General features: G+C 43.5%; 1 protein-coding gene across 1 annotated transcript in view; it reads right to left on the minus strand.

Annotated features, from left to right (window-relative positions):
* Nucleotides 1–3,502: 3,502 nt before the first annotated feature.
* Nucleotides 3,503–26,166, minus strand: part of podxl2 (podocalyxin-like 2) — a 36,771-nt gene continuing 14,107 nt past the window's right edge. The window contains exons 5-14 of the mRNA XM_037786334.1: nucleotides 24,114–24,223; nucleotides 23,555–23,771; nucleotides 21,892–22,074; nucleotides 16,348–16,586; nucleotides 16,169–16,243; nucleotides 15,150–15,306; nucleotides 12,141–12,202; nucleotides 11,707–11,886; nucleotides 8,614–8,775; nucleotides 3,503–8,504 (exon numbers count right to left, since the gene is read on the minus strand). Coding sequence (XP_037642262.1) covers nucleotides 8,445–8,504; nucleotides 8,614–8,775; nucleotides 11,707–11,886; nucleotides 12,141–12,202; nucleotides 15,150–15,306; nucleotides 16,169–16,243; nucleotides 16,348–16,586; nucleotides 21,892–22,074; nucleotides 23,555–23,771; nucleotides 24,114–24,223 — 1,445 coding nt within the window. The 3' untranslated portion in view covers nucleotides 3,503–8,444. The remainder of the gene's footprint in view (nucleotides 8,505–8,613; nucleotides 8,776–11,706; nucleotides 11,887–12,140; nucleotides 12,203–15,149; nucleotides 15,307–16,168; nucleotides 16,244–16,347; nucleotides 16,587–21,891; nucleotides 22,075–23,554; nucleotides 23,772–24,113; nucleotides 24,224–26,166) is intronic.

The raw sequence follows: 26,166 nt of genomic DNA on the forward strand, positions 1-26,166 counted from the left end.
GAGGCCGAGTAGACCGTGGCCTGCCTGAATACATTTAACTTCACCTAGCACGGTTTATCCTATAAATACATCCTAATTATTATTATGAATTATTACTATTATTATTATTACTATTATTATTATTAGTATTAGTATTATTATTATTATTATTATTATTATTATTATTATTATGTATTACTATTATTATTATTATTAATAACAATAATAATAATATAATGACACCAATAATAATGGGCTATTAAATCAAATTGACTGGACTCAAATAATTATATAAACTGGAAAAACAAAGTTCGGAAACTTGGGTTTGGTTGATTATTTCTCTGTTGTTACAATATTAATTGGCATTGTATTTTACATTGTTGGAAAGCCTGTTTATTTACCTTCGCAATGATGTCTAACTTGTAAGGATCATGCATTTGTGGGATGAGCAGCACAGCTGATTATGTGGGTAGCGCCCAAGAATAATTTGCCAAAATGCTTCGTCAATGGTAAACAGTGTATTCTCCTGTTGGTATTGACTCTTGTTTTGAGTTGTTTTGTGGATTGGATGATTGAACTCTCTATCAGTAACAAGGAACAAACAAGATATATTGGTTATTTTACACTTTATTCATTTAACACACCGTCAGGAGCCTCAGTAGCGGTGGAAGATCCATACGCAGCCACAACAGCCTGGCACCTCCTCCTCATGCTGGTCACCAACCTGGTCACATGTTTCTGTGGGATGGCGTTCCATTCCTCAACCAGGATTGGTTGCAGGTCAGCCAACGTGGTTGTGTTGGTCACTCTAACACGTACAGCACGCCCAAGCTGATCCCACAAGTGTTGAATTGGGTTGAGGTCTGGACTCTTGGCAGGCCGTTCCATTCTCTCTACTCCCACATTGTGGAGGTAGTCTGTGATAACCCTGGCTCGGTGGGGGGGAGCGTTGTTTCTTGGAGGATGAAGTTAGGTCCCAGATTGTAGAGATATTAGATCGCCACTGGCTGCAGAATCTCATCCCGATATCTCACTGCATTGAGATGGCCTTCAATGATGACAAGCCTTGTTTTGCCAGTGAGGGAGATGCCCCGCCACACCATGACACTGCCCCCACCAAAAGCTCATCGGTTCAACAATCAGCATAGCGTTCTCCATGTCGTCATCATACTTTGACCCTGCCATCCAACTTTGGCAGACAGAACCTGGACTCATCACTAAACATGACATTCCCCCACATGTTCAGGTTCCATTGTCTGTGTTGTTGACACCAGCACAAATGGGCCTGAAAGTGAAGGGCAGTCATTGCAGGCTTCCTGGTAGCGTTATGAGAATACATTGTTTACCATTGGCAGAGCATTTTGGCAAATTTTTCTTGGGCGCTACCCACATAATCAGCTGTGCTGCTCATCCCACAAATGCATGATCCTTACAAGTTGGACATCATTTGCGAAGGTAAATAAACAGGCTTTCCAACGATGTAAAATACAATGACCATTAGCATTGTAACAACAGAGAAATAATCCACCAAACACAAGTTTCCGAACTTTGTTTTTCCAGTATATATAATTATATGTACATCAGTGGAGGCTGGTCCATAGAGGCAAAGGAAGTTGCTCCACTATTTTTTGAGAGGTAAGAGGGAGATCAAAATGAAAATAAACCATTACCAAATCTCAGTATCATTTATAAAATATTTTTTTCTCTTTTTAGAAAAAAACCCATTATTTAATCCATTCTAATTAAAATGCCTCAACAGCGACCCCACAGGGCAGAGAGGAAAGGGCAGTCTGTGTGTGTGTGTGAAATGGTTGTGGTCACGTGAAGGGAGGACGGGGACCCTCTGTCCTCCCTTGGGGCAGGACATCTCCTATCAACTCAATGCATTTCATTTTTTTCATGCTTGTCTGTGATTGGCCAATATACGTCAAATGAGCTGGTTACCAATCAACAACCAGCAGACTACATGATTGACAGCGGGTTGGTCGAACAATTATTTCCAAATGTCATCTTCAATTCTCTACCGCTGTATGTACGTGAGTGGGACAAACTAGCAGTAAGGCGATAGGTCAATACAGTAGCATGTTAGCTAACACAGCTAGCTTGTTGTAGTAGCCCTTGAATGACTGTAAACTAGCGGAGAATGGATTTGGACTTGAGGGGCGCGGCAGCAGCAGGACGCCGCCGGGGAGAGAATGGAGAGCTCTGCTCTGCTGGCGCCGGCCTCGGGCCCCGCTGCCTCAGCTGTCCGGGTTGGACTGACGGCCGAACTAGGGCGGGACTACCGGGCGACCGCCAGTCTCCCGGCTCGACGTGCGCTTCTGTACTCCGCGCACCCCGGACTGGATCCCGGGCGACAGACCGCTGCACGTTCTGTACGGCGTGGAAGGTGTTCCCACTGTAATGTACTGGGACGTACACACTAAGTTTATCCCCATCCAGAGACTGCAGTGATTGTTTATTAGAAATCTTGTAAGTCGTTGTTTTACTGCTTAATAAGAAAGTAGAGATAAGCCCACCCAGCTGACTCCCCAGTAGGATCAATATGTTTCTCACCACATCATCACAATAATAATAGAGCCATAACTGTCCTGTTTCAAAGACATGTTGTCTATTCCAGATGTCCTGGCATATTGGAACTTGTTTGCAAATTATATATAGACTGTTGGAGGAAGGTCTGGATTCTTCTTCATAAATACCTAATAGTGAATAAGGTTAAGGAAGTGTCCTTCACAATTATTAATAAATATTACCCTGTCAGTCACTACATGCAGAAATAAAAAAAAAAGACAAAGCCTTTTGCAGATTTGTCATTGATCATATCTTTGAAGACATTATTATGGGAAAATGTGGTGTTTGGTTTATTCAAAATCCCCAAAACAATATCTCTCATAATAAATTGACATGTTTACTTTTGATTCAGACAAGACCGTAGGCTCTGAAACTGCCGAAGAGCTCTGAAACCGATGAACGGCTCTGAAACCGACGAAGAGCTCTGAAACCGATGAACGGCTCTGAAACCGACGAAGAGCTCTGAAACTGACGAACGGCTCTGAAACCGTGACACCTTTCAGCATATTCTTCATTAGACTTCATGAATTATTTCTTGCTGTGTAATCAACAGTGGTAGAAACAGAAGAAGTATTCACATCTTTTACTTAAGTAAAAATAAAAATACTCCATCACAAGTAAAACTTTACATTCAAAATATTACTTAAGTAAATGTGCAGGAGTATCGATAGAAAAAATGTAAAGTAATGCAGAAAACTGCCCGGTTAAAATGTTAAACATTCTTATATATTATATTATTGCATTTTTATTAACGATGCATTAAATAGCATTTAACTGTTGTACCGTAGAAGGTGACAAAACCGGTCATTTTATATACTCATTGTTGATTTGGGCATTTTCATGGAAAAAGATAGAATATCACGTGCTGTAAATCGCCCATCGATTCATTTATTTTTTACACTCCATCCAGATAGTTCAGGGTTGCGGAAGCAAGAAGTTACAAAAACAAAAATCACATTTTCTCCAAACTTTATTTCTCACATTTAACTTATTACACAGACAACCAAAAGAGTCAGACAGGATGTGATCAAAATGCATATAAATATACATCTGTAAAATAAATGAACATAAATAAATATAAACGAAAGGGATTGATGAATAAAAACTCAACAAAATGTTTGACAAAAACCTGGAAACCAGGAAACTAACGTCTCTTTACAAACAAAGGCTCACTTGTTTTCTGCCCACACGTGAGGCTGCTATCAGATTCTGAAAAGGAAAAAAACATCTGAGAAAACAAATTTAAATGATCAGAATCTTATATTGTTATATTGGTGTGCTGAAAGCTACATGCTGATCTATTCTGTCTTCCAGTGGAGGACAAGAGGACTGCTGTCTTGTGCTCTCAGAAACAGATAATCTACATCGCAGGGAGTCATTCAGGACAGAGGCTGTGAGTTCCTGCATGTCCTGAACGCTCCATAAATCCTGTTTAGCTGACAAAGTGCATATAAATGAGCGTAGTTTATAGTGAAGCCATACAGTGTTGTTACATTGAGAGAAGTCAGAGTAAACGAGCTGAAACATACAGGAGGCAACATCTTGATGAAATGCAGATGGGCAGTACTACCTGTAACAGGAACGGAGAGATGAACCGAATCATCGTTAAGACAAATCAATGTGAATAAAAGTGAACAAACACAACGTTGAACAGAGCTGATATCAACTGTCTGTCTCCATTCCAGTTAACCGAGTCGTCTTACTGACAGAAATATCTCAAATGATTTCTGTCCGTCTGATGTGGGACATTAATGGATGTTCTGTTTGGTAACTAGCCGCTATTTTATTAATGGTACCCTGACCTTTTCAAGTCCAGTACAAGGTATGACCATGGTGACTTGGACATGATCGCAATGACTCGAGCATGACACAGGCATGATCATAGTGACTCGGACATGTTCTTTGCAAGTGACTCGGACATGACCGTAGTGATTCAGACATGACCGTAGTGATTCAGACATGACCGTAGTGATTCAGACATGACCGTAGTGACTTGGACATGACCATAGTGACTCGGACATGACCGCAGTGACTCAGACATGACCGTAGTGACTCGGACATGATCGTAGTGATTCAGACATGACCGTAGTGACTCGGACATGATCGTAGTGATTCAGACACGACCGTTGTGACTTGGACATGATCGTAGTGACTCAAACATGACTGTAGTGACTCGGACATGTCCGTAGTGATTCAAACGTGACTCAAAAATTACTGTTGTGACTCGTACATGTCCGTAGTGACTCGAACGTGATTCAGACATGACCGTTGTGACTCGGACATGACAGTAGTGACTCGGACATGACCGTAGTGATCAAGTCATGACCGTAATGACTCGAATGTGACTCAAACGTGACTGTAGGGACTCGGACATGACCGTAGTGATTCAAATGTGACTCAAACATGACCATAGTGACTCGAACATGACTCAAACATGTCCGTAATGACTCAAATGTGACTCAAACATGACTGAAGTGACTCGGACATGACCGTTGTGACTTGCTCATGATCAAAGCGAATCCAATGTGACCATAGTGACTCGGACTTAAACATTTAACATTGAAACATCGAAGACTTGGGGCTCGTCTTGGACTTGGAGTTTGGTGACTCGACTCCAACACTGTAACTAGTTACATTGTCATGCTTTTGGCCTCTAAATGTTGCCCATGTGTCATGGCGTCAAGAGTTAGCCCGCAGCGTACAGCAGCCATTCCAGCACTAGTATAAAAAGCATATTAGGCTAACAGGACGAACGTATAGAATCACATGACTGATCGTCAGCAGCTACAACCATTCAATGGAATAACTGTTTATACATTTAACATGACGCAGCAGCTCAATGGTGATCGTCACGGTTTCCAAGAGGAATCAATAAAGTGCCAAAACCTCCATTTTAAAGTAGCTACAGGCTGATGTGGAGGAGAAGCTAAGAGGAGTCGCTGTTGTCTTTGAAACCGCTGAATGGCTCTGAAACCGATGAACGGCTCTGAAATGATTTATGGCTCTGAAACCGATGAAGAGCTCTGAAAATGATGAACGGCTCTGAAACCGATGAACGGCTCTAAAACCAACGAATGGCTCTGAAATGATGAACGGCTCTGAAACCGACGAAGAGCTCTGAAAATGATGAACGGCTCTGAAACCGACGAAGAGCTCTGAAACCGACGAACAGCTCTGAAATGATGAACGGCTCTGAAACCGACGAAGAGATCTGAAAATGATGAACGGCTCTGAAACCGACGAAGAGCTCTGAAACCGACGAACGGCTCTGAAACCGACGAACGGCTCTGAAATGATGAACGGCTCTGAAACCGACGAAGAGCTCTGAAACTGACGAACGGCTCTGAAACTGACAAACGGCTCTGAAACTGACGAAGAGCTCTGAAAATGATGAACGGCTCTGAAACCGATGAACTGCTCTAAAACCGACGAATGGCTCTGAAATGATGAATGGCTCTGAAACCGACGAAGAGCTCTGAAACAATGAACGGCTCTGGAATGATGAACGGCTCTGAAACCGACGAAGAGCTCTGAAACCGATGAACGGCTCTGAAACAATGAACGGCTCTGAAACCGATGAACGGCTCTGAAACGATGAACGGCTCTGAAACCGATGAACGGCTCTGAAATGATGAACGGCTCTGAAACCGATGAACGGCTCTGAAATGATGAACGGCTCTGAAACCGACGAAGAGCTCTGAAACCGGTGAACAGCTCTGAAACCGACGAAGAGCTTTGAAACCGACGAACGGCTCTGAAACCGATGAACGGCTCTGAAACGATGAACGGCTCTGAAACCGATGAACGGCTCTGAAACGATGAACGGCTCTGAAACCGATGAACGGCTCTGAAATGATGAACGGCTCTGAAACCGATGAACGGCTCTGAAATGATGAACGGCTCTGAAACCGACGAAGAGCTCTGAAACCGGTGAACGGCTCTGAAACCGACGAAGAGCTCTGAAACCGGTGAACGGCTCTGAAACCGACGAAGAGCTTTGAAACCGACGAACGGCTCTGAAACCGTGACACCTTCCAGCATATTCTTCATTAGACTTCATGAATTATTTCTTGCTGTGTAATCAACAGTGGTAGAAACAGAAGAAGTATTCACATCTTTTACTTAAGTAAAAATAAAAATACTCCATCACAAGTAAAACCTTACATTCAAAATATTACTTAAGTAAATGTGCAGGAGTATCGATAGAAAAAATGTAAAGTAATGCAGAAAACTGCCCGGTTAAAGTGTTAGACATTCTTATGTATTATATTATTGCATTATTATTAACGATGCATTAAATAGCATTTAACCGTTGTACTGTAGAAGGTGACAAAACAGGTCATTTTAAATACTTTATATACTGTTGTTTCATCTACAGTATATTAATGCCTTATTAATTTGTACGGTCATCAAATGTTTTGTATGTAAAATATTAATTTGTACAGTAACTATAGCTTTCAGATAAATGTAGTTGAGTATTCAATATAAAGTAGCACAAAAACTAAAGTACCACAAAGTTGTACTTTGGTACAATATTTTTGTACTTAGTAACCCTGTTTGTCAAAGTAAACAACGTCTTCTTGGGTATTCCACCTACTGTCAGCCTGGGATCCGTCCCAGCTGCCCGATCCGGTCTGCACATGTGCGGGCGCTCCTACCCAGTACCCCTACTCTGCCTCTGATTGGCTACTGGCTTCTAAAGCTAAATGCTAACCGTAGGTAGCCTAGCTATGATGCTAACCGGAGCTTCATAGCTGCCGTGGCTGAGGTTAGCCATTCCGAACACCGCTATGTTGTTTCATCATTAACTTCACTTCTGAGAATTTTTTAAAAATCAACTATGTGGATTTTCAATATTGTCAGTTTTGCGAAAACTGATTGACTTTTTCGTTGAGATGAAAAGCTAGCTCGCGCCTGTGAAGATTGTCAGTCACGCTGAAATAACCCGCTCTGAAAAAATTCTCAGAAGTGAATTAAATGCTGAAACACCATCGTGGTGTTCGGACCAGGTAGCCTGCCTTCACAGCTGCCGTGGTTGAGTCTCCTCGGCCACGGCAGCTCTGAAGCTCCGAAGCTCCGGTTAGCATCACAGCTAGGTTACCTATCGTTAGCGTTTAGCTTTAGAAGCCAGTAGCCAATCAGAGGCAGAATAGGGGTGGGACTTCCCACAAGGTATACTGGGTAGGCGCGGATCAGGTACTGACACTGGTAAATGTTTGTTATTTTAGTTTCCTGCTGCTGGTGGAGCCGTTTTGTCAAAGAATCTGAATTAATATGACAAAAAGCTCCTTTACATTCAAACGTTAACGGTGGGAAAAAGGTGCTTCATGTTATGGTGTTGTCACTAGTTTCATGTTGTATTTTGTGGTGCAGAAAGCTAAAAACATAAGTCACACTAAACACATGGTGACGTCATGGAACATTAAAAACAAGGAGATGCTTTGTTTCAGAAGGTGGACGTCGTTACGAGATCGGAGAGTTTATCGTCTTTCAATGAATTCAAATGCGAAGCGTATAGACGCTGATGTCAGCGACTCCTCCTGCTCACCTCCTCCCAGCATCAACCTGACCCGACAACACACCTGTCACTCATCACACCTGTCACTCAACACACCTGTCACTCATCACACATGTCACTCAACACACCTGTCACTCATCACACCTGTCACTCATCACACATGTCACTCAACACACCTGTCACTCATCACTCCTGTCACTCAGGCTTTACACCTTTAACTCCCATCAACTACTTTTACTGTTCTCTCTCTTTGTTCTCTCCACCATCTTGTATTCTTCCTCCTCTGTCTCTCTTCTTCTTCTTCTTCCCTCTCGGCTCCACTGATCATCTGTCTATCAAAGACCGTAATCACCCATCTCCTCTTCCTCTTCGTCCATCAGAGATGTGTGTCCTGCTCCTCTTCTTCCTCCTCAGTCGCTGCTTGATTGACAAACACCTGAAGTAAAAAACAAGAGGATGAGAGGCAGAATAAACGGAAGAAGAGAGCAGATTGTTTACCTCTAAACCCTCCAAGCTTTTATTGACTCATCCATCCATCCAATCACCTTCCAGCGACTGCTCTCCTCCCCGCCTCCGTCTCCTCCCCCCGCCAGCCCGTTGGTACTCGACTTCTTCTCCCGCATCTCAGGCTGGTTGTCATTGGTCACGTCCAGCGTGGGGTTGTCGTGGCAACCGTTCTCCACAAAGTGAAGTTCCTCAGCGCGGAACTGTGACAGAAAAAAAACAAAAGCTGATTGTGAGAGTTACATAACAGCGAGAACAGGTGTGTATGTTTACATTAGATTAGATTTTATTTTGAACATTAAAAAAAAAAATATATATATATATATACAGTATATATGTATTGCAATTCTACAAGAATTGTGATTCAATGTTGTGATTTATTGTGATTGTTAACTTGTTTACCACTAGACCATGGGAAAAAGTTGAATCATACACTTCTAGGGACTTTTACTTTGGAAAATCTCTAAATGAATCCAGTAAAAATGTTTGATTTTCAGCATGTATGTAGTTAGAGATGTCCTGAAGTCAAATATATCAGTCATTGTCAGGAATTATTTATAAAAAAAAAATTCCAGCAACCCAGAAATCAAAGAATAAAGACATTTCCCTCACAGATTAGTGGTATTTTCTTCTTAATTTATAAGGGACATGTAATGTTTTATTCTTCTGGTGAATATAATCCAATCAATCTTATTTCCATAGATGTATTTTGTATATACAGTTCCCTTTGTTAACACCTTATTTTGAAAAGCGGATGTAGTCCCACGTGTCTACTTCCTCTAACTTCTCCGAGGTGGTCTCTAGCTCTCCCGTCAGCTCCGTTCTCTTTATCCATCCATGGTCAGCTCCATGGGGGCCGTTTGAATGCAGAGAACAGAAATGTCAGTATATGGGTGCTCTACAGTTGTAGCGTCGGCCCATTTGACCACGGAGATGAGAGCAACGGCCGGCTGGACCGCACGTTACCGCCATACGATAACGTTTTCTGTCCGTGACAGAGTTAGCATGCAGCTTTAGCCGTGATGTCTAGCTCTGCTTTTCCTGTCAATGTGTGAAACCCAAAGTGTTTCCATCCTTTACTGGATGTGTATATATATATATATATATATATATATATATGTATATGTATATATACATATATATATATATACATACATATATACATATATGTATATATGTGTGTATATATATATACACATATATACATGTATATACATATATACATATATATATGTATATATGTATATATATACATATATATATGAACTGGAAAAACAAAGTTCGGAAACTTGTTTGGTCGATTATTTCTCTGTTGTTACAATGCTAATTGGCATTGTATTTTACATCGTTGGAAAGCCTGTTTATTTACCTTCGCAATGATGTCCAACTTGTTAGGATCATGCATTTGTGGGATGAGCAGCACAGCTGATTATGTGGGGAGCGCCCAAGAAAAATGTGTATTCTCCTGTTGGTATTGACTCTTGTTTTGAATTGGTTGGTGGATTGGATGATTGAACTCTCATCAGTAACAAGGAACAAACAAGACATATTGGCAATTTTACACTTTATTCATTGAATCCACCGTCAGGAGCCTCAGTAGAAGTGGAAGATCCATACGCAGCCACAACAGCCTGGCACCTCCTCCTCATGCTGGTCACCAACCTGGTCACACGTTGCTGTGGGATGGCGTTCCATTCCTCAACCAGGATTCATTGCAGGTCAGCCAGCATGGTTGTGTTGGTCACTCTAACACGTACAGCACATCCAAGCTGATCCCACAAGTGTTGAATTGGGTTGAGGTCTGGACTCTTTACAGGCCGTTCCATTCTCTCTACTCCCACATTGTGGAGGTAGTCTGTGATAACCCTGGCTCTGTGGGGGTGAGCGTTGTTTCTTGGAGGATGAAGTTAGGTGCCAGATTATGGAGATATGGGATCGCCACTGACTGCAGAATCTCATCCCGATATCTCCCTGCATTGAGATGGCCTTCAATGATGACAAGCCTTGTTTTGCCAGTGAGGAAGATACCACCCCACACCATGACACTGCCCCCGCCAAAAGCTGTTACTCCATCGGTGCAACAATCAGCATAGCATTCTCCGCGTCGTCTCCATACTTTGACACTGCCATCCAACTTTGGCAAACAGAACGTGGACTCATCACTGAACATGACTTTCCCCCACATGTTAAGGTTCCATTGTCTGTGTTGTCGACACCAGCACAAACGGGCCTGACGGTGAGGGGCAGTCATTGCAGGCTTCCTGGTAGCCTTATGAGAATACACTGTTTACCATTGGCAGAGCATTTTGGCATATTTTTCTCATCCCATAAATGCATGATCCTTACAAGTTGGACATCATTGCGAAGGTAAATAAACAGGCTTTCCAACGATGTAAAATACAATGCCAATTAGCATTGTAACAACAGAGAAATAATCCACCAAACACAAGTTTCCGAACTTTGTTTTTCCAGTATATATATATATATATATATGTATATCGAATCGATATATTTGCTTCATTTGAGTATATAGCGGCCAGGAAATGCTGGTTTGCCTCTGATCTGGTGCTTTTATCGGGGAGCTGAAAATCAGGGCTGAAGTGGTGTGGTGTGAACTAGACATTAGTGCTGTTCCTGCAAGAGCTTGTGCTGCCAAACGATAACCTAACGCCCGCAGGATTTATTTAGTTTATTGGTTTATTTCCATTAAAACTCCCATTTTATTTAGGCATTTTATTATAATTGAAGAGGCAGTTTTTCGTTTTCAGAGATTTGTTTCTCTAAGTAAATATTTGAGCGTTATGTGGTTGGGACCTGGTTCTCAGGTTTCTTCCTGATCAGCTGAAACCTGTAGAATCAGTACTGCCACAGATCGTTATATACTGCTGGGTAGCTTAATTTATAATAATACATCATAATTTATTAGTTGATTAGATTTTGTTTTAATAATCTGTAAAGTAACTACAGCTGTCAGATAAATGTAGTGGAGTAAAAAGAACAGTATTTCCCTCTGAGATGTAGTGGAGTAGAGGTAGAAAGTAGAAAATGGAAACACTAAAGTAAAATACAAGTACCTCAGAACAGTACTTGAGTAAATGTACTTAGTTACTTGCCACCACCGGCTGTTTACCCACCGTGGTCTTGGTTGCAGGCAGTCGTCTCTGCCAGCAGATGTAAATGAATCCAGATGTGATGATGACCATGCAGACGGAGCCGATGATCACCAGAACCACAAACAGCTTCCCGTAGTCGCTGCGGGTTTGACTGGGACGAGACGGGCAGCTGCTGGCCGCACTGTAGTTCTGGACGCCCAACTGATCACGCAAACACACACACACACACACACACACACACACACACACACACACGCACGCACGCACGCACGCACGCACGCACGCACGCACGCACGCACGCACACACACAAACACACACACACACACACACACACACACACACACAATAATATAGATATATGAACATTATCACACAGTAGTTTAAACAGGCATCATCAAAATGATAGCAATGTAAACATCTGGATCTACACAGACAGTAGTAAAGGTCAGTGTACCTCAATCAAACTTTTCCTGATCACATCCAGTATGACAAGTACCTGCCTGGTGGCTAACACTCCTGAAAGACACAACACACACGTGGAACAATGTTAACAGTCAGTATTTATGAATGTATGAGGCCGACGGAACCTGCCAAAAATCTTTCAAATATTTGTATTAGGAAGCATGTGCATGTCAGTGATACAGACTTCTGTGGGGTGTGTATCATGCCTCATTTTTTATATATATCAACAAAAACAAACAATACTAGGAACAAAGGGCAAACAATAATGGAGACGAGCAAACACAAACAACATAAGTAGTTTATGGATAGAAAAAACAAAAACAAAACAGACAGAAAAAAAAAAACAAAAAAAACACAGACAACACCCTAAGGCACAGAAATTAGGGAGACATTGACGACATTCAGTATGTACATAAACATGTCTGTAGGATATTAGAGCTTTCGGAAGCTCCTAGTATAACCAAAAATGGATCTGGTTTTATTTGGACTTTAAAAATCCTCGAAAAGAATGAAAATATTGCAACCCAAAAGTCCTATATTTTAGGGCATAGTGCATAGCTATGGAGTAAATCTGCATCTGCTTGGACACATTTCTCACATATTGGTGACGTTTCTGGAAAGATTTTAATGTAGCTTTACTTTAGAGTAATGTAGCCTGTGCAGAATCTGAAACTGTATCAAACAGTGTCTGGCATTCAAAGAACAGATGTGAACATACTTCAAGATCTTGTCCCAGATGTTCTCAGCTATTTCTATCCCTAGGTCTTTTTCCCAGCCCTTTTTTATACAGCTCACATCTACTTGCTGAAGGTCTTGCAATGTATTGTATATAAATGAAACTGGATGTTTATCTACTATACAGTCTCTCAGACACTGGTCTAGTTTATCAGGTGTTGCACTCTCAAAATTGTGAAGATGAGTTTTCAAAAAGTGTCTAATCTGGAGATATCTAAAAAAATCTGTTTTCGACAGCCCCTACCTCTCCCGAGGCTGTTGAAAGGAAGCAAACGTACCCCGAATGTACAAGTCCCCAACACTACCCAGTCCTGACTCTCTCCATTGATCAAAGGCTCCATCTAGGGTTGAAGGAGTAAGGGACGGGTTTGCCGATATCGGAAGTGTAAAGGATAGAGCTCTAAGTTTAAAATGTTTGGTTATTTGTTTCCAAATTTGAGTAGTACTATGAATAATCGTATTGTAATTATAACATGCTTTTTTGAGACGAATGGGAGACATTACAATAGCACCAAGTGAGCTGGGTAGACTGTCCTCTCGCTCCATATCCAGCCAGCTGTCGAGAACAATCGTCTCATCCAGCCAATAGGAAACACATCGAATGTTTGCTGCACAATAATATAGCCTGAAATCTGGTAGAGCCAGTCCCCCATCCCCCTTAGGCTTGCACAGGTGATCTTTCCTAATTCTATGGGATTTATAGTTCCAGATAAATGGTAGAATTATGAGTCAAGTTTTTAAAAAAAGCTCTTAGTAAGATATATAGGTATGTTTTGAAAGAGGTATAACAATTGAGGGAGACAGATCATTTTAACTGTGTTCACTCTGCCTATCAGAGAAATTGGAATAATTTGGTCTTAAACTTGTCCAACATAGTCATCAAATTTGCTTCAAATAGGGAGTTATATTTCTTCGTGATCTCTACCCAAAATCTTTCCAAAGCCAGTTTGAATGGAATCTGTTCGAGCATGCTTGGATCTCTACACCGCACCGTCATCAGATCACTCTTGCTCCAATTCATCTTATATCCCGAAAAGTAACTAAATAAGTCAATCATCTCCAATAAGATAGGAATAGAAGTCAGTGGCCTCGTTGAGTGCATCAAAATATCGTCCGCATACAGCAAAATTGTATTTGAAGTATATTCCGTGTTGTAACCAAAAATCTCAGTGTGAGCCCTAATTGTTTCTGCAAGGGGCTCCAATGCAAGAGCAAATAGCAAGGGACTAAGAGCACATCCCTGCCTAATGCCCCTGCAGAGGTTAAATGCACCTGAAACTGTCCGGTTAGTAAGGATTCTAGCACTGGGATTGTTATATAATATCTTAACCCATGAAATCAATTTTGTGCCAAATTCATATTTTTCTAGTACTGCACATAGGTATGGCCATTCCACACAGTCAAAGGCCTTTTCCGCATCTAAGCTCAAGATGAACAAATCCTCCTTAGGATGCCTGGGAGAGTGCATAATATTAAAAAGGCGTCTGAAATTATTAAACGAATGTCTGTTCGGAATGAACCCTGTCTGATCAGGGTGTATCAATTTAGCCATGAACCTGCCAAAAATAAAAAATATATGAATAAATAAATAAATGACTCAATAAATGAATAAATACAGTAAAGATAATATAAAAAAAAAAAAAAAAATGTAGACATTAATTAATTGATAAAATGTGGCATTTATCTTTGTATTAATTCCCTTATTTATTCAATCTTCTGTTTAATTTTCCTTTTTATTTTTTCGGCATTTATTTCATTAATCTTTTAATTTATTTATTTTCGCTTTTTTTTTTTTTTTTTAATGTGTGTATTTATTTATTTATGCAGGATTTTCCCTTTGGTTTCCAACCCTTATTTATTTCCCTAAACTTATTTATTTCTGTATTCTTTTATTTATACATGTCTTTTTACATTTATTGTAATCTTCTTTGCATTTCTGCCTCATTTTATGCAAAATTATGCAGAAATAAATCAATAAAAATAAATGAAAACACCTCTTGGGTTTACTTTTAGTCACAGAGAAATGTCAGTAAAATGTCCTCACAAGTGTACTAATAAATCCAGAGCATGTGAATAAAGTTATAACAGTCAGAATATTTGTTTGATTCTATAAATTATAAAGAGTTCAGTGTCACAGAGGAGCCCAGCTGACGAGTTAAAAACAAATATGGTGGTATATGTTTGGGTTAAAGGGCTACAGTTACTATCTGTTATATGTACATATTATTTGATTTGTTGTGGTCTTTGTGCGTGTGTGTGTGTGTACCGTGCTCAGTCGCCACGTTCACCAGCAGCTGGTGTTGCTGGTGTGTCGGCTTGCTGAGGTAGAGTACCCATGTTCCCTCGGGGCTGTTAACTCTCCGAGCAAACTCGCGCTCCATGACCTTCAACAACCGTACGCCCTGGTCCACACGAAACTCCGCCTATCACACACACACACACACACACACACACAGTTACTCATGAACATTAATTCACAGATATGACAACGATGTAAAGTCTACTTGTTTTAAAGAAGAGGAGAGTTCTGGCTCCATCCATGTTGCCGTAGCAACCATAAGGTCACTGCGGTGGTGGTGATGCTGCCATGGCGACAGACACCATGGTGAAGGTCCTTCCTCCTTCACTACCACACACAGAGACAGACGGCGTCTTATTTTACCAGTCAGTATTATCATCTAAATGTAGTTATAGTAGTAAAAGTATATCAGTATTATCATCTAAATGTAGTTATAGAAGCAAAAGTATGTCAGTATTATCATCTGCATGTAGTTAAAGTAGTAAAAGTATATCAGTATTATCATCTTAATGTAGTTAAAGTAGTAAAAGTATATCAGTATTATCATCTAAATGTAGTTATAGTATTAAAAGTAAGTCAGTACTATCATCTAAATGTAGCTATACTAGTCTCCAGTAAAAGTACTGATGTGTCAGTAATCAGTGTTTTCCTATTATCTATTTGATGTCTCTGGATTAATATTAGTGCTGCATTAATATGTATGTTGCATTTTAACTCCTTTAAATCCTATTGGCTAGTTTAATACAGCAATGCATCATGGTCCATAAAATCATCATTTGAACTCCTTTATATCCTGTTGGCTAGTTTAATCTGCAGCAATGCATCATGGTCTATCAGATCATCATGTGTTTGTAGCGTTGCTGTCCTGTGAGAACCATGTGTTTTCACCTTTGTGACGATGACACAAATGACTCTTGTAGTGATTTAGTCACGTTAAAATACTAAATGTAGCACCTTTAATTTGAATATTTAATTTGTGTACTTACACAGTTGACGTTCACCGTCATGTTGAGGACGACGTATCCACGTTCAGCCAGCTCTTTCCAGTCGACACACATCACCTGACACATTCACAGTTAAACAACAGTGACGTGAATATTGATTCATTAATAAATGTTAAGACTACACACAGCCATAGGTTTGACTCAGAAAGCTTTGAATGTACCTGCCGGGCCTCGTCCAGCTCATCAAAACCACGGACCTCTGTGACTCCACCTCCTCTGACCTCTGACCTCGGGGTCTGCAGGGGCGTGGTCTTCTCCAGCTGGTCGGTGAAGCCGATGGTGGGGGAGGGATCTGTGGTGAGCGGGACGATGTGTCTAATTCTTGTTCCCTCCTCTTCCTCCTCCATCTTTCTCCATCTCTCCTCCTCCTCCTCCTCACTTCTGTCTGGCAGTCGAACTCCTGGAGCCAATACATTCATAATGTTATTTAACTATCCCTCTATATCAGCTACTAGAGCTGGGACGATACACCTATCTCCTGATCCTATACTATTAGGATACTTGGGTGCTGATTCAATATGTAATGTGATTTTTAAGTATTGTGATTCGATATTTTGATTTATTTTGATTGTTGTTAACTTCTTTACCACTAGACCATGGGAACAAGTTGAATCATAAACTTCTAGATACTTTTAATTTGGAAAATCTCTAAATTAATCCAGTAAAAATGTTTGATTTTCAGCATGTATGTAGTCAGAGATGTCCTGAAGTCAAATATATCAGTCATTGTCAGGAATTATTTATTATATTTTTTACCCAGCAACGCAAAAATCAAAGAATAAAGACATTTCCCTCACAGATTAGTGGTATTTTCTTTTTAATTTATAAGGGACTTGTAATGTTTTATACTTCTGGTGAATATAATCCATCAATCTTATTTCCATAGATGTATTTTGTATATACAGTTCCCTTTGTTAACACCTTATTTTGAAAGGCGGACGTAGTCCCACGTGTCTACTTCTTCTAACTTCTCCAAGGTGGTCTCTAGCTCTCCCGTCAGCTCCGTTCTCTTTATCCATCCATGGTCAGCTCCATCGGGGCCGTTTCAATGCAGAGAACAGAAATGTCAGTATATGGGTGCTCTACAGTTGTAGCGTTGGCTCATTTGACCACGGAAGCGACAGCCGGCTCGACCGAACGTTACCGCGATACGATAACGTTTCCTGTCCGTGACAGAGTTAGCATGCAGCTTTAGCCGTGATGTCTAGCTCTGCTTTTCATGTCAATGTGTGAAACCCAAAGTGTTTCCATCCTTTACTGGATGTGTAGAGTTTACCACGCTGGATTTAACATGGGAGGGTGCAGGTCGTAAGTTGCTGGAGTGTAAACTTCCCAATAAATAGCAGGACAGAGCGGCTAACGTTAGCCTAAACTCTGCTAGCTTCCAGGACACAGTGGGAAAATATTACACACCGTGGATGTTTTCGTTGTTTTAATGAGTAACTCCACAAACTAATGGAGGTAGTTAATGATGCTCTAACTAATTAACCGGACATGCACACAGACACACTGTTTAATCCATTCGGTACACTTTTGCTTGTCTCTCTAACTTTTTAAAGGCTGAAGGCAGAGCTGGAAGAGGTACCACAGTGTAGAAATACTCTGTCACAATTTATCCCCCGGATATCAATAAACTATTTCTGATTCTGATAAAAGTCACACATTCATATTTTTACCTAAGTAAAATTACAAAAGTATCTGCATCAAAATGTACTTACAGTACCAAACGTAGAAGTTCTCATTATGCAGAATAATCTATATTAGATTATTGTATTATAATTATTGATGCGTTAATGTGTTCTTCACTTTAATGTTGAATTGTAACCACTTTATCTGCTTTCCCCCACCGGGATCAATAATCTAAATCTATAATAATACATCATCATTTATTAGTTGATTATAAATTGTTTTAATAATCTGAATCTGTAAAGTAACTGAAGTTATGGAATCATTGTAGTGGAGTAGAAGTACAATATTTCCCTCTGAGATGTAGTGGAGTAGAAGTACAATGTAGCAGAAAATGGAAATACTCAAGTAAAGTACAAGTACCTCAAAATGACTTGAGTAAATGTGCTCAGTTACAAAAAAACAAACTCACGATTTTCATAATTGTCATGTTCTGGCTGTGCCAGCCTCTTATTATTTACTTTTGTGATTTTGGATTTGGTTTATTTGTATATATTTCCGGTGTTTCCTGTTTTATTTTGGTAGTTTACTCCTCCTGTGTCTTGTCTGGTTTTACTTCCCTCCTTTGTTTGTTTTCCCGCCTTTTGTTGATTGTCTGCCCCGCCATGATTTGTTTCACCTGTGTGTAATCTTGTCTGTTACTTAAGCCTGTGTGTTTCCCCTCTGTCCTTGTCGGTTCGCCTTGTCTCCCCAGTCCCGTCTACCTTGTCCTCCGTGTTCATTGTTTCCTCCAGCTCTGGTCTTAGTGTTCCTCCTGCCCGTGTTCTCGTATCCTCTGGTTTGTAGTTTTGTTTTGTTCTCAGTTTGGTTTTGGTATGTTTTCTTTGTACTTTGTTCCCCTCCTTGTTTTGTGGTTTTTTGGATTTTGTCAGCTTTAAATAAAGCTCGCTTTTATTTAAAGACTTCCGTTCCTGTTTGTTACTCTGCGTTTGGGTCAACGTTGTTAAACAGTTCACGACAGAACGAACCGACCATAATGACCCCAGCAGAGAGCTTTTATGCCTTTTTGGGCATCCGGATTCGGCCCGAGCATCAGCCTCAGCCCCGGCCTGTTGGCTTCCTGCAGGATTGCCGTCTGGGAGTTGGAGTCCCTGGAGCGAGGCATGGATATCGGAGAAGGAGATCTAGGCTGCCCAGTGTCTCAGCCGAATCCAGGCCTGCTCCTGTGTCGGGGGTTCAGCCTACCTCTTCTCCAAGCGTCCTGTCGGAGGTCCGGTCGACCTCTGCTCCAAGCGTCCTGTCGGCGGTCCGGCCGACCTCTGCTCCAAGCGTCCTGTCGGAGGTCCGGTCGACCTCTGCTCCAAGCGTCCTGTCGGAGGTCCGGCCGACCTCTGCTCCAAGCGTCCTGGCGGAGGTCCGGTCGACCTCTGCTCCAAGCGTCCTGGCGGAGGTCCGGTCGACCTCTGCTCCAAGCGTCCTGTCGGAGGTCCGGTCGACCTCTGCTTCAAGCGTTCTGTCGGCGGTCCGGCCGACTCCTGTTCCACGTGTCCTGTCGGCGGTCCGGCCGACTCCTGTTCCACGTGTCCTGTCGGCGGTCCGGCCGACTCCTGTTCCACGTGTCCTGTCGGCGGTCCGGCCGACTCCTGTTCCACGTGTCCTGTCGGCGGTCCGGCCGACTCCTGTTCCAAGTGTCCTGCCGGCGGTCCGGCCGACTCCTGTTTCACGTGTCCTGTCGGCGGTCCGGCCGACTCCTGTTTCACGTGTCCTGTCGGCGGTCCGGCTGACTCCTGTTCCACGTGTCCTGTCGGCGGTCCGGCCGACTCCTGTTCCACGTGTCCTGCCGGCGGTCCGGCCGACTCCTGTTCCACGTGTCCTGCCGGCGGTCTGGCCGACTCCTGTTCCAAGTGTCCTGCCGGCGGTCCGGCCGACTCCTGTTCCACGTGTCCTGTCGGCGGTCCGGCCGACTCCTGCTCCACGTGTCCTGTCGGCGGTCCGGCCGACTCCTGCTCCACGTGTCCTGTCGGCGGTTCGGCCGACTCCTGCTCCACGTGTCCTGTCGGCGGTCCGGCCGACTCCTGCTCCACGTGTCCTGTCGGCGGTTCGGCCGACTCCTGCTCCACGTGTCCTGTCGGCGGTCCGGCCGACTCCTGTTCCACGTGTCCTGTCGGCGGTCCGGCCGACTCCTGCTCCACGTGTCCTGTCGGCGGTTCGGCCGACTCCTGCTCCACGTGTCCTGTCGGCTGTCCGGCCGACTCCTGCTCCACGTGTCCTGTCGGCGGTCCGGCCGACTCCTGCTCCACGTGTTCTGTCGGCGGTCCGGCCGACTCCTGCTCCAAGTGTCCTGTCGGCGGTCCGGCCGACTCCTGTTCCAAGTGTCCTGTCGGCGGTCCGGCCGACTCCTGTTCAAAGTGTCCTGTCGGCGGTTCGGCCGACTCCTGTTCCAGGTGTCCTGTCGGGGGTCTGGTCGACCTCCGTTTCGGTTGGGCCGCAACCGCCACCTGCTGCTCCGGTTGGGACGCAACCGCCAACTGCTGTTCCGATTGGGTCGCAGCCGTCACCTGCTGTTCCAGTTGGGTCGCAACCGCCACCTGCTTTACCGGTTGGGTCGCAACCGCCACCTCCTGCTCCGTCTGGTTCGCCGGTTGGGCCGCAACCGTCACTTCCTGTACCGGTTGGGCCGCAACCGCCACCTGCTGTTCCGGTTGGGTCGCAACCTCCACCTGCTGTTCCGGTTGGGTCGCAATCGCCACCTGCTGTTCCGGTTTGGCCGCAACCGTCACCTGCTGTTCCGGTTGGGTCGCAACCGTCACCTGCTGTTCCGGTTGGGTCGCAACCGCCACCTCCTGCTCCGTCCGGTTCGCCGGTTGGGCCGCAACCGTCACCTCCTGTTTCGCCTGGGTTTCAGCCCAAAAACCTTGTTCCTGTGTCTGCTGGGCCACAGTTCCAAGACCCCGAGTTCCCCGGCTCTAACTCTGCCTTGCCGCCGGGCCGTCCGCCCGAGTTTCTCGGCTCTGACTCTGCCTTGCCCCCGGGTCATCTGCCGGAGTTTCTCGGCTCGGACTCTGCCCTGCCTCCGGGCCGTCCACCCGAGTTCCCAGACTCTGTCCCAGTTCTGTCCCCGGGTCGTCCGCCTGAGTTCCCAGACTCTGTCCCGGTTCTGCCCCCGGGTCATCCACCGGAGTTTCCCGGCTCTGTCTCTGCCATGCCCACGGGCCGTCCGTCTGAGTTTCCCGGATCTGACTCCGCCCTGCCCCCGGGCCGTCCGCCCGAGTTCCCAGACTCTGTCCCGGTTCTGCCCCCGGGTCATCCACCGGAGTTTCCCGGCTCTGTCTCTGCCCTGCCCTCAGGCCGTCCGCCCGAGTTCCCTGACTCTGTCCCGGTTTTGCCCTCGGGCCGCCCGCCTGAGATAATCGGTGCCCACTGTTCCTGGAGTCCCTCCTCCGGACCACCCTCCGCCCACCCGGTTCTGTTTGTGGAACGTCTGGGATCCGTCCCTTGAGGGGGAGGCTATGTCATGTTCTGGCTGTGCCAGCCTCTTATTATTTACTTTTGTGATTTTGGATTTGGTTTATTTGTATATATTTCCGGTGTTTCCTGTTTTATTTTGGTAGTTTACTCCTCCTGTGTCTTGTCTGGTTTTACTTCCCTCCTTTGTTTGTTTTCCCGCCTTTTGTTGATTGTCTGCCCCGCCCTGATTTGTTTCACCTGTGTGTAATCTTGTCTGTTACTTAAGCCTGTGTGTTTCCCCTCTGTCCTTGTCGGTTCGCCTTGTCTCCCCAGTCCCGTCTACCTTGTCCTCCGTGTTCATTGTTTCCTCCAGCTCTGGTCTTAGTGTTCCTCCTGCCCGTGTTCTCGTATCCTCTGGTTTGTAGTTTTGTTTTGTTCTCAGTTTGGTTTTGGTATGTTTTCTTTGTACTTTGTTCCCCTCCTTGTTTTGTGGTTTTTTGGATTTTGTCAGCTTTAAATAAAGCTCGCTTTTATTTAAAGACTTCCGTTCCTGCTTGTTACTCTGCGTTTGGGTCAACGTTGTAAACAGATCACGACAATAATTTAGTAATAAAGAGGTCAATACTGGTCACCTTTGAATTCTTCCTCTTCCAGCTGCTCCTCTTCCTCCACGCTGGGCTGGAGGGGCTCTCTGCTGGGAGCCACGCCAACCTCTGCTACTGTGGGATTCTGGGTAAACGCGCCTTTGTGTGCCAGACCGGTTTCTTCCTCCTCTTCCTCCTCCTCCCTCTCTGTCTCTTCATCCTCTGTCTCATCTGCAGAGGTAAAACACATGCTCTTCATCTTCACTCTCTGATGTCATGTCAACTCTAAAACAGCGAACATAAAGCTTCGCTTTGGATTTCATTCACGGCTGAATGGAGAGCAGCCGCTGACAGCTCCACTAACTGTGCATCACTTCAACTTCATCTGCCCGTCTCAAGGTCCCGTTCACTAAAGACATTACTCTGTAATGAGATTGTATCGAGACGAGAGATGAAGTTCACTGAGCGGTTTCACGCTAAACTAAATGATACTACGACAAACAGACTTTCTGGACTTGATGAATTATCTTTTAAATGTTCAAACATATTCATTACGTTCATATTTTTTCTAAGATAAGGTCCCATGGTGGTCACAGGAAGAGAAGGGACTTCACCTCTCTATCCACCAAGCAGTTGATGATATGTTTTAAAACCATACATGTCAACCTCATGGTGGTGCTGGAGGAACCATGAACCAAATCTCATGGCAATCCGTCCAACAGTGTTGAGATATTTCAACTAGTTGAGTCAGTAGATTGTTTTTTAATCTCATGTTCACCTTATTGTCGGTGGTGTTACTGTAGAAATGATTATGGGCGTAACTTCCGGTGAGGTAGCGGAAGTAGCATTAAGCTAGTTAGTCCCATAGGCTAACCATAGTGGCTAACCGTAGAGGCTAACCGTAGTGTCTATGGTTAGCCGTAGTGGCTAACCATAGCTGCTAACCGTAGCGGCTAACCATAGAGGCTAACCATAGAGGATAACCATAGTGGCTAACCATAGAGGCTAACCATAGAGGATAACCATAGTGGCTAACCATAGAGGATAACCATAGTTGCTAACCATAGAGGCTAACCATAGAGGCTAACCATAGAGGATAACCATAGTGGCTAACCATAGAGGATAACCATAGAGGATAACCATAGTGGCTAACCATAGAGGCTAACCATAGAGGATAACCATAGTGGCTAACCATAGAGGCTAACCATAGAGGATAACCATAGTGGCTAACCGCCAACGGCGCTTCTTTTGAAGGGTAATTCGCCTTAATTTTACAAAATCCTGCTTTATTTTTAACAGATATTTAACTTTTCTAAAATGTCCTTGTGGAGCTCTGGTACTTGTTGAGCTGTTGGCGGCTGTACTGACAACCAGACAAAGCTAAATCTGTCTCAACAACAGACTGTTGAACATGCACCCAAAACAAAAAGGGATTGTTATTGTGACCAACGGTCCAGTTTCCAGACGAGGACTCCAGAAGAATGTCCCTCCATAGTAGAAGGCAGAGGAATGATCACATCATCCTGTCTGAGCTGTAAGAGGTGGCGTTCACACATGTTTTACTAGATTTATTAATATAATCGCTTTAGGAGAGACGATTAGCGTACCGTTACCATGGAAGATGCCGGTTACGGTTCAGTGACACGACACGCAGGAAGTTGCGCCCATAATTCACGCAACGCATCATGGGAGCTAGGAATAAGGTGGATACCTTTGGTGTAACTTCCCAGCAGCCCAAAGTCTGTCCCTGTGTCGGTCTCAGGGGTGGCGGTCCCTGCAGCGTCTCCTCCTCTTCCTCCTCCACCAGCAGCAGTAGATGTAGATGTAGATGTAGTTGTAGTGATGGAGGAGTGAAGGACTCCATAACCACTGGAATGACCATCTTCCTCTCCCTCTGCCTCCCACAGATCTCTCTCTAGAGGACCCGCCTGGATGGTAGACATCAAGTTAAAGTTAGTACTGTTACTGCAGTAAAGGATCTGAATACTTCCTCCACCACTGATTATAAACAGTGGCGTATATCTGTGACTAGAATAATAATATCTGGGGCTGGCTGGGTGTCATTTCTGATGCTCAGATAATCCAATCTGCCAGTTGTGTGTGAAGTCTTTCTGGTACTTTTTGTAAAGGTTGTTTTTACTATTTTTCTACAGAAGAGACTGTTAAACTACACAACTAAAATATCCAACCCTAACAAATAAAACAGAATGATATAATAATAATAATAATACATCAGTGTCCATATGAAGGCATCTTTTATCAGCCCTCACCTCCAGGACAGGGGATGCACGATGCTCCTGTAGCCCAGAATCCTGCACCTGAGCTGAGGGAGAGATGGAGGGCTGGGTGGAGATGGAGGGGTGGAACGACGGACTGTAGCCTGAGGGACACAAAGAGACACCTGTCAGAAACATGAGTGTGTGTCAGCTGTTCCTCTTTCTACAGCTGTCATGAGGTTTTGACAGCATGCTCGTATCAAAGACTCATAGGAGACATACAGCAGTTGTTAATCAATGTCTTTGTTTGTTTACAAAATATTAATATTTTCTTAATTATAGTTGAAGTCCTTTGAAAAAGAAATAAAGAAAAATCCTGCAGACAGAAAATCTGATATTTTCTGGCCTCTGTGTTTTATTTCATAATAAAATGAAGAAGAAAATCTACCCTGAGTTGTAGCTTATCTTTAACTGTTCTATCACAACGGCAACGCAGTCCAACGCTTCAGTGACGACCACAGCCATCCCTCAAATCAACACTTCTACAGTAAAATATAAAACATCCTAATCAGTGAGATCAGCCAGCTGGCTAACTCAGCACACAGCATTTATATCCATTTATTCAACCTGCTGAGTAGGAACACTTCAATATCCCTCATTCAAATCATGATGTCCTAAAAGTAGTAAAATGAACTAACAGCTGAATCCAGAGTTATTTTCCTCGCCATAATGAACGGTCATCAGACCCACGGGACCGCACCGCCCTGCACGCTCATATGACATATCTGGTTCTGCCAGCTTCCTGCTAGCTGTATGCGTCTGTAATAATGGATATATCGGCTGTAATTCATCACTTTTATTATCTTTTAATACACCCATGGGCTGTATGCTGTCAGCCTGTACCGTGGTGGATGGATTAACGTCTCTGTTCCCAAACAACCGGCTATCGGCCAGTAGCTAGTAGTGTTAGTAGCTAGTAGTGCCAGTAGCTAGTAGTGCCAGTAGCTACTAGTGCCAGTAGCTAGTAGTGCTAGTAGCTAGTAGTGCTAGTAGCATGACATCAACGTAATTAAATGGAGTTGTAGGCTATTTACTAACACGCAGGACAAAAGACCAGGACACAACCTCTCCTACATCCATGGTCTGTGGTCTATTAGACCCTCTTCTAAATCCATGGTCTGTGGTCTATTGGACCCTCTTCTACATCCATATTCTGTGGTCTATTGGTTCCTCTTCTACATCCATGGTCTGTGGTCTATTGGACCCTCTTCTACATCCATATTCTGTGGTCTATTGGTTCCTCTTCTACATCCATGGTCTGTGATATGTTGGACCCTCTTCTACATCCATGGTCTGTGGTCTGTTGGTTCCTCTTCTACATCCATGGTCTGTGGTCTATTGGACCCTCTTCTACATCCATGGTCTGTGGTCTATTGGACCCTCTTCTACATCCATGGTCTGTGGTCTGTTGGACCCTCTTCTACATCCATGATCTGTGGTCTATTGGACCCTCTTCTACATCCATGGTCTGTGGTCTATTGGACCCTCTTCTACATCCATGGTCTGTGGTCTATTGGACCCTCTTCTACATCCATGGTCTGTGGTCTGTTGGACCCTCTTCTACATCCATGGTCTGTGGTCTGTTGGACCCTCTTCTACATCCATGGTCTGTGGTCTATTGGACCCTCTTCTACATCCATGGTCTGTGGTCTATTGGACTCCATTTTGGATCCTTGACATGAAAAAGTTTGAGATTTCTCTCAAAATCTTTGAGCTGGATTTTTCTAACTTCCATTTATGTCCATCGCTCACTTTATGCTCCTCTGGGAAGCAGCCGGGCTAAAAGTTTAATAAATAAATAAGTAAATAGTTATAATAATATGAATATTTATAATATTTTATCGTTCAACACATTAAAATTATGACAACAGAATAGAAATAAATTAGTTTTACTTTTGTACAGCTCTTTGTGGGCGGACGTTTTACTGGCGTCTGGTAGTCACTTTCAGTCCAAAATGGCAGAAGCGTAGCTTTGCTGCTGGGTGCTGATGTTGACATGGAACGAACTATTGACTTTGACTTCTTATTAATATACGTTCTTTGGCTA

This window comes from Sebastes umbrosus, chromosome 1, assembly GCF_015220745.1.
Source record: "Sebastes umbrosus isolate fSebUmb1 chromosome 1, fSebUmb1.pri, whole genome shotgun sequence".
Lineage (NCBI taxonomy): Eukaryota > Metazoa > Chordata > Actinopteri > Perciformes > Sebastidae > Sebastes > Sebastes umbrosus.